Source organism: Mobula birostris, chromosome 22 (genome assembly GCF_030028105.1).
Source record: "Mobula birostris isolate sMobBir1 chromosome 22, sMobBir1.hap1, whole genome shotgun sequence".
Lineage (NCBI taxonomy): Eukaryota > Metazoa > Chordata > Chondrichthyes > Myliobatiformes > Myliobatidae > Mobula > Mobula birostris.
The window spans coordinates 39,328,576-39,347,224 of NC_092391.1; the positions used below are offsets into that span (position 1 = coordinate 39,328,576).

The 18,649-nt window shown below is 42.8% G+C and overlaps 1 protein-coding gene across 1 annotated transcript in view; it reads right to left on the minus strand.

Annotated features, from left to right (window-relative positions):
• abca2 (ATP-binding cassette, sub-family A (ABC1), member 2) overlaps positions 1–18,649 on the minus strand; it is a 553,235-nt gene that overhangs the window by 241,406 nt on the left and 293,180 nt on the right. The window contains exon 9 of the mRNA XM_072240523.1: positions 8,264–8,580. Coding sequence (XP_072096624.1) covers positions 8,264–8,580 — 317 coding nt within the window. The remainder of the gene's footprint in view (positions 1–8,263; positions 8,581–18,649) is intronic.

The following is an 18,649-nucleotide window of genomic DNA, read 5'->3' on the forward strand; positions in this document are numbered from 1 at the left end:
GACGAAGGCCCCAAATCCTCGGCTTTGCGTATTGCATTTTGCCGGGGCCGGGGTCGAAACACTCGGCAGAGATAGTGCTCGGTGTCGAAGAGGTGGTCAGAGTTTCGAAGTTTTTCGGACGGACTTGGAGTCAGACTGTGGTCAGATGCTTCTGGGATGCTGCATCGGCAAGTTGGCGGCACTGGAGGTTTACCGTCTGCGTGAGATAATGGGACTTTCAAGAGACTCTGAGATTTTTACTGTGTCATGGTCTGTTCTTATCAAATTACAGCATTGCTTTGCACTGTTTTAACTATATGTTATAATTATGCGGTTTTTGTTAGTTTTTAAGTTGGTTTGTCATGTGTTTTCGTGATACCATTCTGGAAAAACATTTTTATCATTTCTTAATGCATGCATTACTAAATGACAATAAACGGGGACTGTGTGTCCTCATAATCATAATATTAAAGCAACCTTGACTAATAGAAAAATTACAAAACTATCTCATATGTACAATTCGCCACCCCCTCTTCCCCAGTCAAACTTGGGACAGGTTCAGTGGCAGGGTCTTCAGCATAACTGCTATAGAGGTGCAGCAATTCCCAATCCACTGCTGCCCTCTACATGGAGCCCAATTTCAGTCTGTGAACAGGACCAGCTCTGTCCGCATGCTGAGGATGCCTCAGTTCACACCATGTCCATTCCATCTGAGCACGCACAAGCAGTTGTGTGTCAAACTCCTCAGCACTACTTCCCCAAGTCTCCAAACCAACACTTGTGTTTATGAACAGTCAGGGAGACTTCCGGTAGCGCTCATGCAGTGAAGTCGTGTTCTTGACTCACTCCATTACCTCTGAGTTTTTTCCTATGATCAGCTACATTTAAGCCAACCATTAAGGCACCGATTTTCATAACTCCCTGCAACAAATTCTGGTTTTTTTTGATATTTGGATGTTTTTAAGATCTGCTATGTCTAAGAACGGGAAAGACAGCAAACCTCCGGTTAGACCGAAAGCTACTGATCCTCCTCCGGCTGAACCAGCGTTAACTTTGAAAACTATATCGGATCTGATTCAAACGGAAATTTCAACTACTATAACGGATCTGATTCATGTGGAAATTTCATCTAAACTGGAGAGAATTCTTGTTGTAATCGATAAAATGCAAATATCTATCACGGAACATCAGACTGCTATACTTAATCTTCAAAAATCCACGCAACAAAATGAACTCAAGATGGGGTAAATTGAAGAGACAATTACTGGAATGAAGAAAAAACTTGACTTTCTGACTTTTAAAAACTCGGACTTAGAATGCAGAATGTGACGACAGAATATTCGAATTATTGGTATTCATGAACAGTCAGAAGCTCTGATCCTTGTAAAAACCTCGAGGACAATTAAGTATCCAGTAGATTTGCAGAGTAAGTGGATTCTACAGGTCATATCTATGACTTGGTAGAATTATACATGGAAAATAGGAGGAATATATTGTTTTGCAAACAAATCCTCCAAGGCATTTTCTCTTACTTCTGGGAGAGGAGGAGAACATGCCAGGGGTTCCAAGTTGTGAACTACTTTAGCAAGATAACAAATCCAAATGTGTTAACTACAAAGGGGCCTCATTTATTTTTGCAAAAGATTCTCCTTAACCAGCCCATGACATCTACACAATGTGACAGCGGCAATAAAAATGCATGGAACAGAATTAGCAACATGTGGCCTTTCCTGACCTTACAAACCCTTTGACTTTACCAATTCATTGAGGCCATGGAGAATACCCAAACTTCGCTGCCCTCAGAATATCTGCACTCATTTCATGGTGATGTACTAGCCATGATTCTAATCGACAGGTATAACATAGACTCAATCTCAATGTAGACTGTGGGCAAGGTTCCCTTATTTCAACCTATCCCACTTCAAGTTTGCACCTTATGTTCAACAAGATTCCCACTGCACTGAAGCTAATCTATAGGACTAACTTGTATCATTTCCACCTCAAAACCGGCATCATCTCAAACTCCATCATTGTAGAGCTGAATGCAGATAATGCTTGCACATGCTGAGGCTAATCTCCAAGTCACTGCTGGTTCTGTCACTGCAGCAGACAAGAGGATAGGCCTTATACTAAACACCTATGAAACAAAAGTTCCAACTCCAATCGGCTCCCACAGCCCAACACTCCCCTCAATAATAAAGGCCCAGCATGCAAGTCTGGAAAATTCATCTCTTGGTGAAGGCAGACTTCAATAATTTACACTGCCTTATGCACTGCACAACCTTTGACAGGTAGCAGCAGTGATTATTTTAACCTCTTCTCAGCCTTTTAATCACAACGAGTGAACCATGATACTACACTTGACCTTAGCCAAATGAGCGTCCTCTGAATTGTTCTGAATCTATGATGGTGGCTACGGAGCGAACGGAGGTGGGAAGGGAAGCACGAACAAGAGAGGGCCTGCAGATGCTGGAAATCTGAGCAACGCACACAAAATGCTGGAGGAACTCAGCAGGCCAGGCATCTTCGGCCCGAAGCATCCACTGTACTCTGTTCCATAGATGCTTCCTGGCCTCCTGAGTTCCTCCAGCATTTTGTGTGTGTTGATGGGAAGGGAAGTTTGTCTTTTTTTTAAATTTCAATTTACTAGCACCTGCCATGTATTACTTTTAGTGGTTTTTTTTAAATATAAACTGGCTAGATTCTGATGGTGCTTTGCATACCTCAATTCCTTATTCTTAATTGAATCCACCAACTGAAATTGGACCTTTCGTGCAGTTGTCGATGCAAAGCAAGTTTCACCTTAATGCCGTGTGTGGTCAGGTCCAGGCCAGATTTGGGAACAGCCTCTTTCCAACTGTGATAAGACTGCTGAACGGATCCTGACCTGGATCTGGGCCGTACCCTCCAAATATCCGGACCTGCCTCTCAGTTTTTTTTTGCACTACCTTACTTTCCATTTTTCTATTTTCTATTTATGATTTATAATTTAAATTTTTAATATTTACTATCGATTTGTAATCCAGGGAGCGGGAAGCACAGAATCAAATATCGTTGTGATGATTGTACGTTCTAGTATCAATTGTTTGGCGACAATAAAGCATAAAGTATAAGGTCCTATTCTTATCTAATGCTGTTTTACCTTGGGGATCTTCTAGAGGAGGCATCAGTTAACCTATGTGCGTGAGAGCAATTTGGCAGAATCAGAATTATGATCAGGTTTATTATCATTAACCTACAGTCTCTCATGATATTTGTTGTTTTTGGGCAATAGCACAATGCAAGACAAAATAATTACTAAGGGCCATAGGTTTCAATAAAAATAATGAATTAAATAATGCAAAAGGGTAACAGCGAGGTAGTGTTCATAGACTGCAGTGCAATCTGATAGCAGAGGTGTAGGAGCTATTCCTGAGACAATGAATGTGGATTTTAGGGTTCTGTACCTCATGCAGTAGCAATGAGAAGAGGGCACATTCTAGGTAGTGAAGGTCCTTAATGATGGATGCTGCCTTCATGAGGCAGCAGCTTTTGAACTTGTCCTCAATAGTGGGGAGGTTTGTGCCTGTGTTGGAGCTGCTTGAGTCTACAGCTCTCCGCAGCATGAGGTCACAGGCTGCCAGCAGAAGCCTTCTATTGTCAGGCTCCCTTACAGCATGATGATATCCTGCAAGTAGTTTAAAGGTGATTAATGCTGTCTAACTGCAGAGGCTGTGCTTAAAGAGAAGACGAAGCACAGGGAGATACCACATATCAGAAGGGCAGCGTGTGCTTCACGCTGCTTGAGAAATGACCGTCATTGAAAAGTCACTGAGACACAAGAGACTGCTGGAATCTAGAGCAATACAAACTACTGAAGGAACTCAGCAGACCAAGCAGCATCTTTAGGAGGAAGTGGAGAATCGACATTGCATGTTGAGACCCCACAACAGGATATGAAATATGAAGAGTTTCAATATGAAACATCAGCTGTCCACTCTCCTCCCCCATAGATATTGAAAGGCACTATTAGCCAAAACATATTGTTATAGACTTCTAATATTATTCCATTCAGAGGTTCTGAAGAGTATCTTGGCTGACGAAGTATAACTTACGTCTTTAATTATACAGATTTATGTATAAGCTGCGGTTTTGGAGTCTTGCCTGAAATTTCAAATAAAGTTAATCAAGTGTTTTCTAATTATTCCATAGAAACAAGTGAAGATTAATTGTCCTTCTGACCTGATGGATGGTATTACTTCAGTCCTAAATATCTGGTCTCGTACTTAATTACAAGCGCTTTTATGTGGACTGTTTGATAAAAACTGAAATGCTTGCCTTGAAAACATTCAATTTAAATGAGACTATTGTCTGGAGTGACATGCTAGTGATGTTGCTGCAAGTTTTCCATTGTACTTGTACCTCAAGCAACACACATCAAAGTTGCTGGTGAACGCAGCAGGCCAGGCAGCATCTCTAGGAAGAGGTACAGTCGACGTTTCGGGCCGAGACCCTTCGTCAGGACTAACTGAAGGAAGAGCCAGTAAGAGATTTGAAAGTGGGAGGGGGAGGGAGAGATCCAAAATGATAGGAGAAGACAGGAGGGGGAGGGATGGAGACAAGAGCTGGACAGGTGATTGGCAAAAGGGATATGAGAGGCCCAGGGAGAAGGGTGGGGGGGGGACTCAGAGGATGGATTAGGGGTATAGTCAGAGGGAGAAAAAGGAGAGAGAGAGAGAGAGGGAAAGAATGTGTGTATATAAATAAATAACGAATGGGGTTAGTATTTTTGCAAGACAGAGGGTGAGAAGAGGAATAGTCCAGATAGCTGTGAGAGTCAGTAGGCTTATAGTAGACATCAGTAGATAAGCTGTCTCCAGAGATAGAGACAGAAAGATCTAGAAAGGGGAGGGAGGTGTCGGAAATGGACCAGGTAAACTTGAGGGCAGGGTGAAAGTTGGAAGCCCAAAAGATGACAGGCAAGACTGATTAATGAACCATGGGAGCTGCCAACAGACCTGGAACTAACAGTTGGAAAGGTCTCCTGATGTCTTACCACCAACTGCACCATTTCTGTTCATGGGGCTTTGCGAATGATAGCTCTAATAGTCAGGTGAGTGTGTACATTTTGGCAATGAATCCGCTTGCCCTTATACCAGATCCTACAAACTGAAGAGGAAAAGGATAATTTATCCTCTTCTGCATGAGCAGCATTTGATAAATATACCTCACAGCAGTGGTTGTCTGCAGTGACCTGAGGACCTAGAGGCAAAAATGGCGGAGAACTTGACTTCAATTGAGGGAGCAGTCTATCACGTAAAAATGCATTTGAGATTAACAACATTATAGATTTCAGTAAAGAGCCTTGAGGAAGCGCAGAATGCAAAGAGAATGCTTCTCCTGAGATCAAAGAGGGGAAGGAACACAAACAGGCAAGTGATCAGTGAGACCAGGTGAGGGGGAAGATGGCGGGATGGAGGAGAGAGCATGATGTGAGAAGCTGGGAGGTGACAGGTGGAAGAGGTAATGGGCTGTAAGAGGAGGAATCTAACAGAAGAAGATAGTGGGCCATGGAACAAAGGGAAGGAGGTGGGGAACTAGAGTGATGTTATGGGCACATCATGAGGATGGGTGAGGAAAAGAGAAGGGGTGAAAGGGCCGCTAGAATGAGGAATGGGAAATGTCTATGTCTAGTAGTCTTTTTATGATGGGAGGGTTTTCTTCTATGTGAATTATTTGTTCATTCTTTCCCACATTATTAGACTTCACCTCACACAGACCAAAGAGAACTCAATCAAACAGATCTGACCAAGAACAGCTCTGCCTTAGTGTCTTGATAATGTATCCAATATGGTATGGAAAAACACAGTGAGATGAAATTTTCAGCATCCAGTTTAAGTGTTGATTCCTTTTTGCAGTTCCTTCATGTCTGCTGCATTTGTTCCCAGGATGAAGCTTTCCTTTCAAGGACATCAGAGATGTTCTTCCTCTTCAAAGAATAGGGTTATTCTTCCTCCACCTGCATCTCCACCTTTTCCTGGCCATCCGCACTCACTCCACCTTCCCATCACCTTAACAGGAATAGAGTTACTGTCATCCTCACCTACCATCCCTTGAGCCTCCGCATCCAACACATCATTCAACGTCAGCCAGCTTCAACAGGACCCTACAGCCAAACACCTCTTTATCTCCACACACTCTCTGCTTTCTGCAAGGATTGCTCCTTCTGTGATCCCCTTATCCATTCATCCCTCGACACTTATCCCTGCAAGCGGCAGAAGTGCTGCACCTGCTCATTCACCCCCTCCCTCACCTCCATGCAGGGCACCGAACAGTCCACCTTGGTGATCTGTTGGGGTCGTCCACAGTATCCAGTGCTCCCAATGTGGCCTCCTCTATATTGGTAAGACCCGACATAGATAGGGGAACCACTTTGACAAGCACCTCCTCTCCATCCACAAAAAGCAAGATTTACAATTGGTATTCCCATTCCGACATGTCAGTGCATGGCCTCTTCTTCTTCTTCTACTACAATGAGACCACTCTCAGATTGGAAGGGCAACACCTCATATTCTGTCTATGTAGTCTCCAGCATGATGGCATGAACATCGATTTCTCCAAATTCCAGTATTTTTTCCCCAACTCCCCTCCCCTCTTCTTCAATTCCCCACTCTGGCCACTTGCCTCTTCTCCTCACTGACCTATCATCTCCCCCGATGCCCCACTTCCTTCCCTTTCTTCCATGGTCCACACTCTTCTCCTATCAGATTCCTTATTCTCCAGCCCTTTTACTTTTTCCACCTATCGTCTCGCAGCTTCTTAATTCATCCCCCTCCTTCACCCATCTGGCTTCACCTATCACCTTCGAGCTTGTCCTTCTCCCCCATCCCGTAACTTCTTTTTCTGACACCTTCCCCATTCCTTTCTAGTCCTGATGAAGAGTCTTGGCCCGAAACAGCAACTGATTATCCATTTCCATAGATGCTGCCTAACCTGCTGAGTTGCTCCAGCGTTTTGTATATGTTGTTCAGGGAATATAGGTTAAGGGGAAGTGGGCCAGGAAATGTGAAAGGGTGAAGGCGATGAACCAGACACTAGAGAGGCAACAGGCTGAGGAGGTAGAGGGAAGCGAGGGTGAAGCACATGATACACAGAGATAGCAGGAGGCAGGGAGAATCACAGAGTCAACAGTGTGATCTGGAGTGGATCTGGAACACAGGGTGTGGACCTAGCAGGACAGAGCTCAAAGCAAATGGGAAAGGCAAAAGAACTGGGCAAGGCCAAATGTAGACCTCAAAGGAAGACAGCCACATGTACGGAGCTCAAAGCAGACCTGAACAAGTGAAGGCTGAATGGGCCACATAGGGTGAACCACGAGCATGGTGGTGGCAGAGTGAAGAGCCGACTAACCCAGTAACTGGCTGCGGGGTGAGCCAGGAGAGCAGGGTGATCTGCCGTTGTCGTAAAATGTGAGGAAATGCAGGGTAATAGTCGCTCACTGGACAGGATGAAGCACGAACATGCTCAGAAGGCACAGCAAAGCAAGAGCAAACCATGCGGGGCACAGAGGTAGTCAACAACAGGGAGAAATGCAGAGGCGGTAGTATGATCCAGAGTGGGTCTGGTACACAGAACGTGCGCCCAACAGGACGAAGCCAAGCGGACCCGAAAGGGAAAAGGCAAGGTGGACTCAAAGTGGACTGAGAGGGGGCAGGTCCAACGGACCATGGTGGGTTAATCAGTTTGGAGGGGTGACTAACCCAGGAATCACCCACAGGGTGAAGCAAGGAGAAGAGGGTGACTGGAAGAGGCCTAGGCAACGTGAAGAGGGTGCAGACCTGCAAGGATTCAACAGTGTAATGCAAGTAAATTCCATTAGTGTAGACAGGTGGAAGGGTGACATGAACAGGGACGGCTGAAGGGCCTGTTTGACATTGGAGTAAATAAAGTAACTACACCTGCCATCTTTACTGCCCGACTCTTTTTTAAAAAATGAATAGATTCCCTGTAATCATGGCTTTATATTGTCATTTATAAAAACAAAAGTGAGATCAATACATTTTCTCATTTGTACACAGGATGGAAAATGTTCCCATCATTCTGGACAAGAGACAACTTAAGGTCAATGTTGACTTGCTGATGTATTAACTGAACCTCCACAACAACTTGATTTCAAGCCCTTCTTAAAGAGATGGTTGTAACATGAGGGACAAGGCTTGAGGCCCAGTAAGTTAAAAAAAAAGTCTGTTCATGAAATTTCTATATTAACAAATTCATCAGGATTACATTGCTTTGAACACCTTACCTGTTATTCCCACAGAGGATAGGCTGAAGGCCAGCCCAGAGCTGGACAAAAGCTGAAAACTGAGTGTGAGGATTCTCCTTTTGGGTCTCTTCTCCCTCCTCCGAGGTGACATTGGCTGTGGTGAAGTTGCTGCTCCAGCTGGTACTATTGGCTGCTGTTGATGGGCTTTTGCCAGCGCAAGCTCCTTTTGGCAACAGTTTGGCAAGTCCTGACAAAGCATCTACATCTTTCAGAATCTTTTCCACCTCAATCAGGTCCTCAAGTAAGGCTCGAAGGTGATGCTGGACTGCTGTGCTGTTCACCTCATTCAGCTTCAACTGCACACAAGGAAGAATTACAGTGATATTACTTATTTATATAATCAGCATGGAGAATATTCTCAAAACACAAAGACCAGCTATGAGATAAGAAGTGTCAATGAGGATCTCACTCAGAATTTCAAGCTGTCTATATACACTCAGTGGCCACTTTATTAGATACACCTGCTTCTTCATCAAATATCTAATCAGCCAATCATGTGGCAGCAGCTTAATGCAAAAAAGCATGCAGACATGGTCAAGAGGTTCATTTGTTGTTCAGACCAAACATCAGAATGCAAAGGAAATGTGATCTAAGTGACTTAGTTGGTGCACGACAGGGTGGTTTGAGTATCTTAGAAAATGCTGATCTCCTGGGATTTTCATGCACAAGTCTCTGGGGTTTACACAGAATGGTGCGAGAAACAAAAACACACGCAGTGAGCAGCAGTTCTGAGGGCAAAAAACCCTTGTTAATGAGAGAGGTCAGAGGGGAATGGAGAAACTGGTTCAAACTGACAGGAAGGCAACAGTAACTCAAATTACCAGAAGCACTCCCGTACCTAATAAAGTGACCTCTGAGTGTATATGTTGAAATACATTATTTTTTTAAAACCAAATTCCCATGTACTATTAGATTGGCATTGCCTATCCTACAGATACCATTTAGAAATTGATCAAATTAAATTTATACATTTTCCCCTGATTTCCCAGCCCAGCATTCAAGAAATTTTGCCTTCACACAACAGTGCTCTATATAAACGCTGCGTGTAAGTCTGCGCTACATTTTCAACACTGACGGAAAGCTCATGGAAAAGTAAGCTTGGAAGAGGTGATGAGTGTGGGAGGACGGAACATTACTGTGGAGAAACCAATACAATAGAGGTCAGCAACAGGAATTCTGCAGATGTTGGAAATTCAAGCAACACACATCAAAGTTGCTGATGAACGCAGCAGGCCAGGCAGCATCTCTAGATAGAGGTACAGTCGACGTTTCAGGCCGAGACCCTTCGTCAGCGTTCACCAGCAACTTTGATTTGTAACAATAGAGGCCAGTCTACTTTTTCAAAGAGTGACACCAGAGACTGTTGATGTTGGAATCTGGAGAAGCAAATTAACTATGAAAGTACACAGTGGGTTAGGCAGCATCTGTGAGGTGGGGGGGGGGGGGGCGGAATGTAAGAGTCCTGATTCAGGGTTTCAACCCAAAAGGTTGACAGCTCCTTTCTTCCCACAGATGCTGGTCAACCCACCAAGTCCCTTCAGCAAACTGCTGATGGTTAGCACAATGCTTCACAGCACCAACAACCTGTAGATTGTCCTGTGATCAGGCTAGGATTCAATCCAGGGGGTGCTGGGTGGCATGGCTTGAAGGACCAGAAGGATCTATTGGGCACTGTATCTCAATAAACAAACAACTAATTAAATAAATAAATAACCATTTAATCAAGGAAATGGACAGTGGTGATCTGCTCGGGAAATTAACATCAAAAGACCTCTGCAAATATTTATCACAAACAAGAGAAAATCTGCACATGCTGGAAATTCAAGCAACACACACAAAATGCTGGAGGAATTAAGCAGGCTGGGCAGTATCTATGGAAAAGCATAAACAGTCAATGTTTCAGACCAAAACCCTTCATCAGAACTGGAGAAAAAAAAGATGTGTAGAGTTAAAAGGTGAGGGGAGGTGAGGGAAAAACATGAGGTGATAGGTGTAACTGGAAGGAGGAGGGGTGAAGTAAAAAGGTGGAAAGTTGATTGGTGAAAGAGATACAGAGCTGGAGAAGGGGGAATAAAATAGGAGAGGATAGAAGTGTGTCTGGTGCTCCTGGTAAGGCCTCCTGTATAACAGTGAGACCCGACATAGATTGGGAGACCACTTAGCCCACCAGAAAAGGCAAGACCTCACAGTGGCTACCCATTTTAATTCCACTTCCCATTCTGATATGTCTATCCACAGCCTTCTCTACTATTGCAATGAGGCCACACTCAAGTTGGAGGAACAACAGCTTATACTTCATCTGGGTAGCCTCCAACCTGATGGCATGAATATCGATTTCTCAAACTTCCAGTAATGTCCCCCCCCCCACTTCATCGTTCCCCATTCCCCTTTTCCCTCTTTCACCTCATCTCCTTGCCTGCCCATCGCCTTCCCCTGGTGCGCCTCCCCCCTCTTTTCTTTCTTCCATGGCCTTCTATCCTCTATTAGATTACCCCTTCTCCAGCCCTGTATCACCTTCACCAATCAACTTCCCAGCTCTTTACTTCACCCCTTCCCCCTCCCGGTTTCAACTCCTTCCCTTCCCCCACCTCTTAATTCTACTCCTCATCTTTTTTTCCCTCCAGTTCTATTCAGCTTCTATCTTGCTTGTTTTATGTGTAAAGGAGAAAATAAGGCCCAGATGATGTTTGTTCGTGTAACTGAATCCTTATCTGAACACTATCCCTGAATATGCAAACTAGGACAAATAATAGATTCAAGTTTAGTTACAAAAATTTACATAATTCCAGAAAGTATATGACAACTGCATTGTAAGCACAAACCATCCACAAATCAACTGAAGTCAGGCTTCCTGCTGCAGGAGTCAAAGGAGAGTATACAGTAGTCAAAAATATCACTTTAATTGCTTCATCTTAACTAAAGTGATGAGGAGTTAGAGTCAAGTAATTAACTGTGGAAGTACGTATGTGAAACAAGCCACTTAAACTGCACCTGTACTTTCTAAATGTATTAACTAAATCCCTAAAGATATCCTTCAATAATCCCTTCACACGAACCCTCACTTTGCAGGACATGTCACAGAGGAGATGTGTTTATTTTGAGCTGTAAGCATTTGGATCTGCCCCGAAGATGGAGAGGTGGGACTGTTCACATTGGTGATATCCCATTTACTGAGTTCCTAATCTTAGCTGTCCTACTTGCAGAGGGCAATGAGAATGTTGAAAGACTCTTTTGAACTGCCCCCGAGCAAACTTCTGCAAATCTTTTTGGAGCAGTGATATTTCAGGTCCTGGGATGCAATGCCCTACAAAAATCTTGGAATGGGCAACAAAATAACGCATAAAAGTGGAAACCTCTCACCTTCAGCAAAAATTAACACATCATCCTGCTAAGCAGGTTGTTTTCAGCACTTCCTATACCCTTTATCAATGAAACCGAAAGGAGTGCAACATGTTTTTCATATTGATAAAGCATGCTGACACCGAGTTTTACACCGAGACTACGCGCTGAATAGAGGCTATTGCTGTGGGCCAGCTCCAGGCTTCATGTCTGAGGACTCACTTTCATTCCAAATGCTATCTGATTACTTTTATTGTTTGCACTATATGTTTTAGTGTTTCTCTCTCTCTCTCTCTCTCTCTCTCTCTCTCTCTCTCTCTATATATATATATATATATATACATACACACACACACATGTATATGTGTTTACCTGGTCCAGATGCAATAGGCCAAACAATGTAATTTGGGAAGTGGAGATACAAGAGACCACAGATGCTGGAATCTGGAGTAAAAATCAAGACACTGGAGGAACTCAACAGGTCAGGAGGGAAATGGCAGTCAGCGTTTTGGACTGATATGTTTTGTCTACACTAAAAAGTAGAAGGATTATGGTCAGATAGAGAGTGGGTGAGAGGAGGGGAAAGAACTAGTGTGATGCAGGATTGGGTAACTGTTGGAAAGAACAGCCCCTGTCACCTCATTTTCCCTCCTCCACTCATTCCATCCGTCCATCGTCCATACAGTCCTATCCCACCATTCCCATCTGCACTGACCACCCTCCCCCACTTGATTCCATCTTCCCCTGTCCGATTCCATCAGTTCTTTGTTGCCAAGGTACAGTTTATTGTGCCACCCAGACAGACTATGCCATAAATAATTACACTGAGGTAGTCAGAAGGGAAACAGAATACAGAACCAACCGTTACAGATACTGAGAAAATGCTGTGCAGGCAGACAATTAACGGGCAAGGGTCACAATAAGGTGAACTGGGAGATCAAAGTTAGAGTTTGTCTTTTAGCAAATGAGAGATCCATTCAAGAATCTGATAACAGTGGGATAGAAGCGGTGCTTGGATCTGTTGACACATTGAATCTTCTGCCTCATGGGAGAGAGGAGAAGCGGAAATGAGCAGGGTAATGAGGTCTTTAATTAAATTAGCTGCATTCCTGAGGCAGAACGAAGCGCTGACTAATTATCACAAGCAGAGTTTCTGGTCTTCCAATACGGAATGTAGACTCCACTTTCCCCAAGTCAAAATTGGCCACTGTAAATTCTCTTTTGTGAATAGGTGAGCATAGAATCTGGGCAGAGTTGATGAGAACATGGAGAGAATAAAATGAGATTATTCTTGGCAGTGGGCTCTGCTTGGTTGGACCCGACTTGGTCCAACCAAGCAGAGTTCACTGCCAAGAAGGCCCACCAGCACCTTTACTTCCTGAGAAAGCTAAAGAAATTTGGCCTGTCCCCTAAAACCCTCACTAATTTTTACAGATGCACCATAGAAAGCATTCTTCCAGGGTGCATCACAACCTGGTATGGAAGTTGTCCTGTCCAAGACCGGAAGAAGCTGCAGAAGATCGTGAACACGGTGCAGCGCATCACACAAACCAATCTTCCGTCCTTGGACTCACTTTACACCGCACGCTGTCGGAGCAGTGCTGCTAGGATAATCAAGGACACGTCCCACCCAGCCAACACACGTTTCGTCCTTCTTCTCTCCAGGAGAAGGCTCAGGAGCTTGAAGACTCATACGGCCAGATTTGGGAACAGCTTCTTTCCAACTGTGATAAGACTGCTGAAAGGATCCTGACCCAGATCTGGGCCGTACCCGCCAAATATCTGGACCTGCTTCTTGGTTTTTTTGCACTACCTTACTTTCCACCTTTCTATTTTCTATTTATGATTCATAATTTAAAATTTTAATATTTACTATCGATTTGTAATCCAGGGAGCGGGAAGTGCAGAATCAAATATCACTATGATGATTGTACGTTCTAGTATCAATTGTTTGGCGACAATAAAGTATAATGTGGGGTTAGTGTAAATGTATCTACTGTAGACTCAATGGCAAAAGGAACTGTTCTGCGCTATATATAATTCACAATTCTGTGATAATCAACCTGTCAACTAACAATCCAATGTGCGGTGCAGGTAGATAAATTTAGATATTGTTCCCTCTTTTTTTCCTCCAGCATTTGATGCCTGGCATTGTGAACTTCAGTTCTGAATGCTCTTACTTGCTTTCAATGTTTGCACAATTTGTTTAGTTTTCTCTCGCTCTGCACACTGGGGTGTTGGGCAGTCTTTCATTTGAATGGGCTCTATTGGGATTCTTTGTTCTGTGTCTGCCTATAAGGAGATGAACGTCAAGGTTGTATAAAGTATACATACAAGGGGTGATTGATAAGTTCGTAGCCTCGGGTAGAAGGAGTCAATTTTTAAAAAACCTAGCACATTTATTTTTCCAACATTTCCACACTTAGCCCAGTGGTTGTGGAGCATATGGATCCCTTTTTTGTAGAAGTCGGCACCTTGGACCTCCAGAAAGTGGTCCACAGCAAGGGTGATTGATAAGTTTGTGGCCTAAGTTAGAAGAAGATGAGTTATTAACTTCTAACTTTCTGCATTTTCACTCAAAGAGTTGAACTGCACGTGCATGTAACGAGAGCTGTATACAGCTGTATAGAGCCTGAGCACACACCCCTCAGCATCAGCGGCTCCACAGTGGAGAGAGTGGAAAATATCAAGTTCCTTGGGGTGCAGATCTCGGACAATCTCACCTGGTCCAGGAACACCACTGGGATTGTGAAACGGGCTCAGCAGAGATTGCACTTTCTGAGGAGGCTTAAACAAGCATCACTCCCCACTAACATCTTAACTACATTCTATAGAGGTATGGTTGAGAGGGTGCTGACCTTTTGCATCACAACCTGGTACTCCAGCTGCAGTGCTGTCGATAAAGAAGCCTTGCAGAGGGTGGTTAGGGGAGCAGAGAAGGTTATTGGGGTCTCCCTACCTTCTGTCCAAGACCTCTTTCAGAGTCGATGCCTCCAGAAGACACGGTACATCATTAAAGACCCCTCACACCCTCTCCATGAACTGTTTGTTCTTCTGCCATCAGGAAAATGTTACAGGAGCATCAAAACTAAAACCACAAGGCTACTAAATAGCTTCCTCCCACAGGCAGTCAGACTGCTAAATAGCTGCTCTACCTGACTCTGCTTTGGGCACTTTTAACTTGCACTGGACACTTACAACTTGAATTTAACTGACATGTGGCTGTTGTGTTTTACTATTTATTGTTATGTTTATTATTTAGTGTTGCATTTGTTATGTTATGTTATGATTATACTGCTCCTGGGAAACGCTGTCTCATTCTGCCCTGCAGAGCTGATGTACGGTTAGAATGACAATAAACTTTTTTTGAATCTTGAATAACTAATCTCCTTCTACCTTCGGCCACGAACTTATCAATCACCCCTGCTGTGAACCACTTCAACAAAGAAGGGTCCGTATGCTCCACGACCGCTGGACTAAGTGTGTAAATGTAGGAGGGGACTATGTTGAAAAATAAATGTGCTAGGTTTTCTAAAATTGACTCCTTCTACACTAGGCCACGAACTTATCAATCACCCCTCGTACTTTGATGATAAAATGTACTTTGAACATAGATTAAAATGTTTTCATTCAGATGATGAATTGTTGGTAAGAAGGGGTATGTAAGGCAGGTATGTTATATACTGACATTGTGAGTGAATTTACCACTCTGGTAGGAATAACAACATAATGTATTTCACATTTAAAGATCTTTATGACCAAGTTTGTGAAACCCAGTATCTCTTCAAATCAAGTGCAGGCTACAATATCATCAACTTCAAAGTTGAAAAGACAAATGATGAATGAAATAAGTGACGTGAATCCATTTTACAGCACAGCTTATCAAAGGTGCAAGACATTAATCTGCAGAAGGTGTTGCTGATGAGAAAGTAACAAAAGGGGGAGGATGATATTTCTGTCAGTGGGCTAACTATGCATGTGAATGTCTAGTGGAGTTGAAATTGCTCTCATGCATTCAGATCCTGTGGCATGGAAGGAGCTAAATGTGTGCAGCAATACTTATGGATATGCTTGGTGTTGAAGATCAAACACTAAGAACGTAAACAGAGATTTGTGGCCAGCTTTGAGCTTTAATGCCACCAGATTTCACCAGGATATACAGCAGAATGTGTTTCACTTAATACATTCACAGAGTTCAAAAGAACCACTCTGCAACAATGCCAGTGGAATTACTTCATTTGCTTGAGAATTATGAAGCTCAATAAAGCCAAAGTACTTGAAGGAAAGTGCTAATGATTATACGGTACCCAGTGTGTCATTAACTACTTTAATTCAACGTGGCACTTGGGAAGAACTTTCAGGCTCTTGCAGGAAAACACAGGGGATAATTTGCTGAACACCAAAGACTTTGAATAAATAGGATGGGCAGGTAATCTGATTTTGCTGGTGTAGGTTTAAGGATAAAAGATGAGTAGTTAGCTGGCAAAACTTATCTTCAAAAGGTAATGAGATCTCTCACATCCTTCTCAAGGCAGATATGGGCCCTCAGCTTTCTATGTCATCCTAACAAAGACATCCAAAATGAGCACACCCTCAGTACAATGGAGTTCAATTTCTTGACAAGGATTTAAATCTACAAACTCTCAGCTCAAGGCAAAGGTTCAAAAACCAAATCACAGGTGATGCCCAAATAAGATAGTCTGAGAAGGGTAAGGAGAAGAGAAACCTGATTAAAGAGACAATGCTGATACATTCAGTAACAGACTAATGAAATTAAATTCATAGAAATTCAAAGAAATCTCATCAGTCTGGATAGGGATGCAAGGGTCACGCATAAATAATGACCAAAGTTTAAGACAGTAATAAGGAAAGGCAGATTAACACATTACAAAACTAATATACGCCATTGCAAAGAGTTTGAGTTAAGATGCAAGGACCATTGAAGAGGGAAGCAAGCATAGAATACGAATAATGAATTTGGATACTCAATAATGGGGTAAACATTCTGTTACCTTCTGGGAGAGGAATGTTGTGATCCTAACCTCCCTTAGAAAAATGTAAAGGATGCCATATCATTTTTAGCAATGAGATCCCCTCATGAACAAGCCAGCACTATACGGCATAATCTAGTTAGGGTAAGACATGGCAGGAAACTGACTTCACATAAAAAGACCTAAATGACAAAGGAAGACCAGTTTGTAAAATTAGTATCGTTGGTTAGTCCAATTAGGTTAAAAAATTTTCATTGGCAGGTAGGAAAAAGGATGCAGTGTAAAAAGAAAGGGGATTAGGATTTTAGGATTGGAGGCAAGTTATTCAAGGAGTCAGACTGTTGGGCAACAGTACGGGAGAACATTTGGGATGGAGGTATAGGCTCAGATCCAAAACAACCCATGTAAAGAGAAAACATCTGACACAGATCCAATATGAATAAATTGCCTAAGAACAGAAGTGATTTCATTGGGGAGGGTGCAAAGGAGATTCGCCGGGATGGAATGTTTCATAAATGAGGAGAGAGAGGATAGGTTGGGTTATTTTTTCTATAGAGCAGGAGAGGCTAGACATGGAACTTATGGAGTCATATAAAAGTATGACTGGCATGAATAGGATAGATCCTGTTCTCTTTGCCGCTCCTCCCCCATCCCCATGGTACTCAAGTGTGGAGTAGGAAGGCTAGAGGGCATCTGAGGAAGAATTTTTTTTTCATTCATAAGGTAGTTGCAATCTGGAAAGAACTCCTTAAAGAAATGAACACCTGTACTCTCAAAGTGTGTAAGTAGCATCTGGATGAGTACTTGAATCACCAAGGCCTAGTGGGCCACAAATCACGTGCTGGTAAACGGACAAATATCAAGAGGTTCATGATTGTTGGGCGAAATGTGATGGGTTGAAGGGCTAGTGTCAGTGCTCTATAAGTACTTCCAGAATATCAATTAGCCATGAAACTTGGTGCAGTAAATTATGATAAAAAGGAAACTACTTTCTTAACGATATAATGGTTACCATGCTTTTCTAATTGACTGACAAGATGAACAATTTAAATTGTTGAGTCTCATTTCTACATGCTAATTGGTTCTGACACTTCATTTCCATGATCTGTCTTTAGTCTTCCATCACTTTTTTTTCCTTAACCCCATTTAAGAGTCATGGAAAAACAGTCAAACAGCACAAAAACAGGTCCTTTGAACAAACTCATCCATGCCAATCATTGTACCTTCCCGAGTTAGTTCTAATTGCCTGCATTTGGCCGTCTCCTATCTATGTACCTGTCCAACTGTCTTTTAATGGTATAAAAGGACTCACTTCTACCAGTTTTTCCGATAGCGTTTACAGCATATCGACCACTCTGTGGAAAAACTTGTCTGTAGATTTAGACTCCCATGGAAAAAAAACTGTACTCACTCACGATATTTATGCTCCTCCTGACTTTATATACCTCTATAAATTCACTTGTCATGATTTTATACATCTCTATAAAGTCACCCTCATCTTCCTTCCCTCCGAAAAAGTCCCAGCCTATTCAGTCTCTCCTTAAGACTCAAACTCTTCATTGTCAACAAATCCTTTGGAATCCTTGCTCTGCCCTCTGTAGCATAATCAAATATTTCCGAAAATCAGAACTGCATACTGTATTTCAGCATGGTGTCACCCATGTTTTCTACAGTTGTAATATACCAGCTCCCATGCTAATACACCTTCTTGACCACATTGTCTATCCACGTTGAGACTTTCAGAGAATTATACTTGCACACCTAGGTATCTGTTCTACAACACTGCCCAGGACCTTGCCATTCACTGTGTCAGTCCTGCCCTGGTTTAATTTCCTAAAAAGGTTCACTTCACACTTGACTTCCATTTGCCATTCCTTTGCCCACTTTCCCAGTTAATCTTGATACTATTGTAGCCTCAGGCAACCTTATTCACAGTCCACTACACCACTACTTCTGGTATCATCCGCAAAATTACTAATCATGCCACCTAGATTCTCATCCAAATTGTTAATCTGCACTCAGTAGCCACTTTATT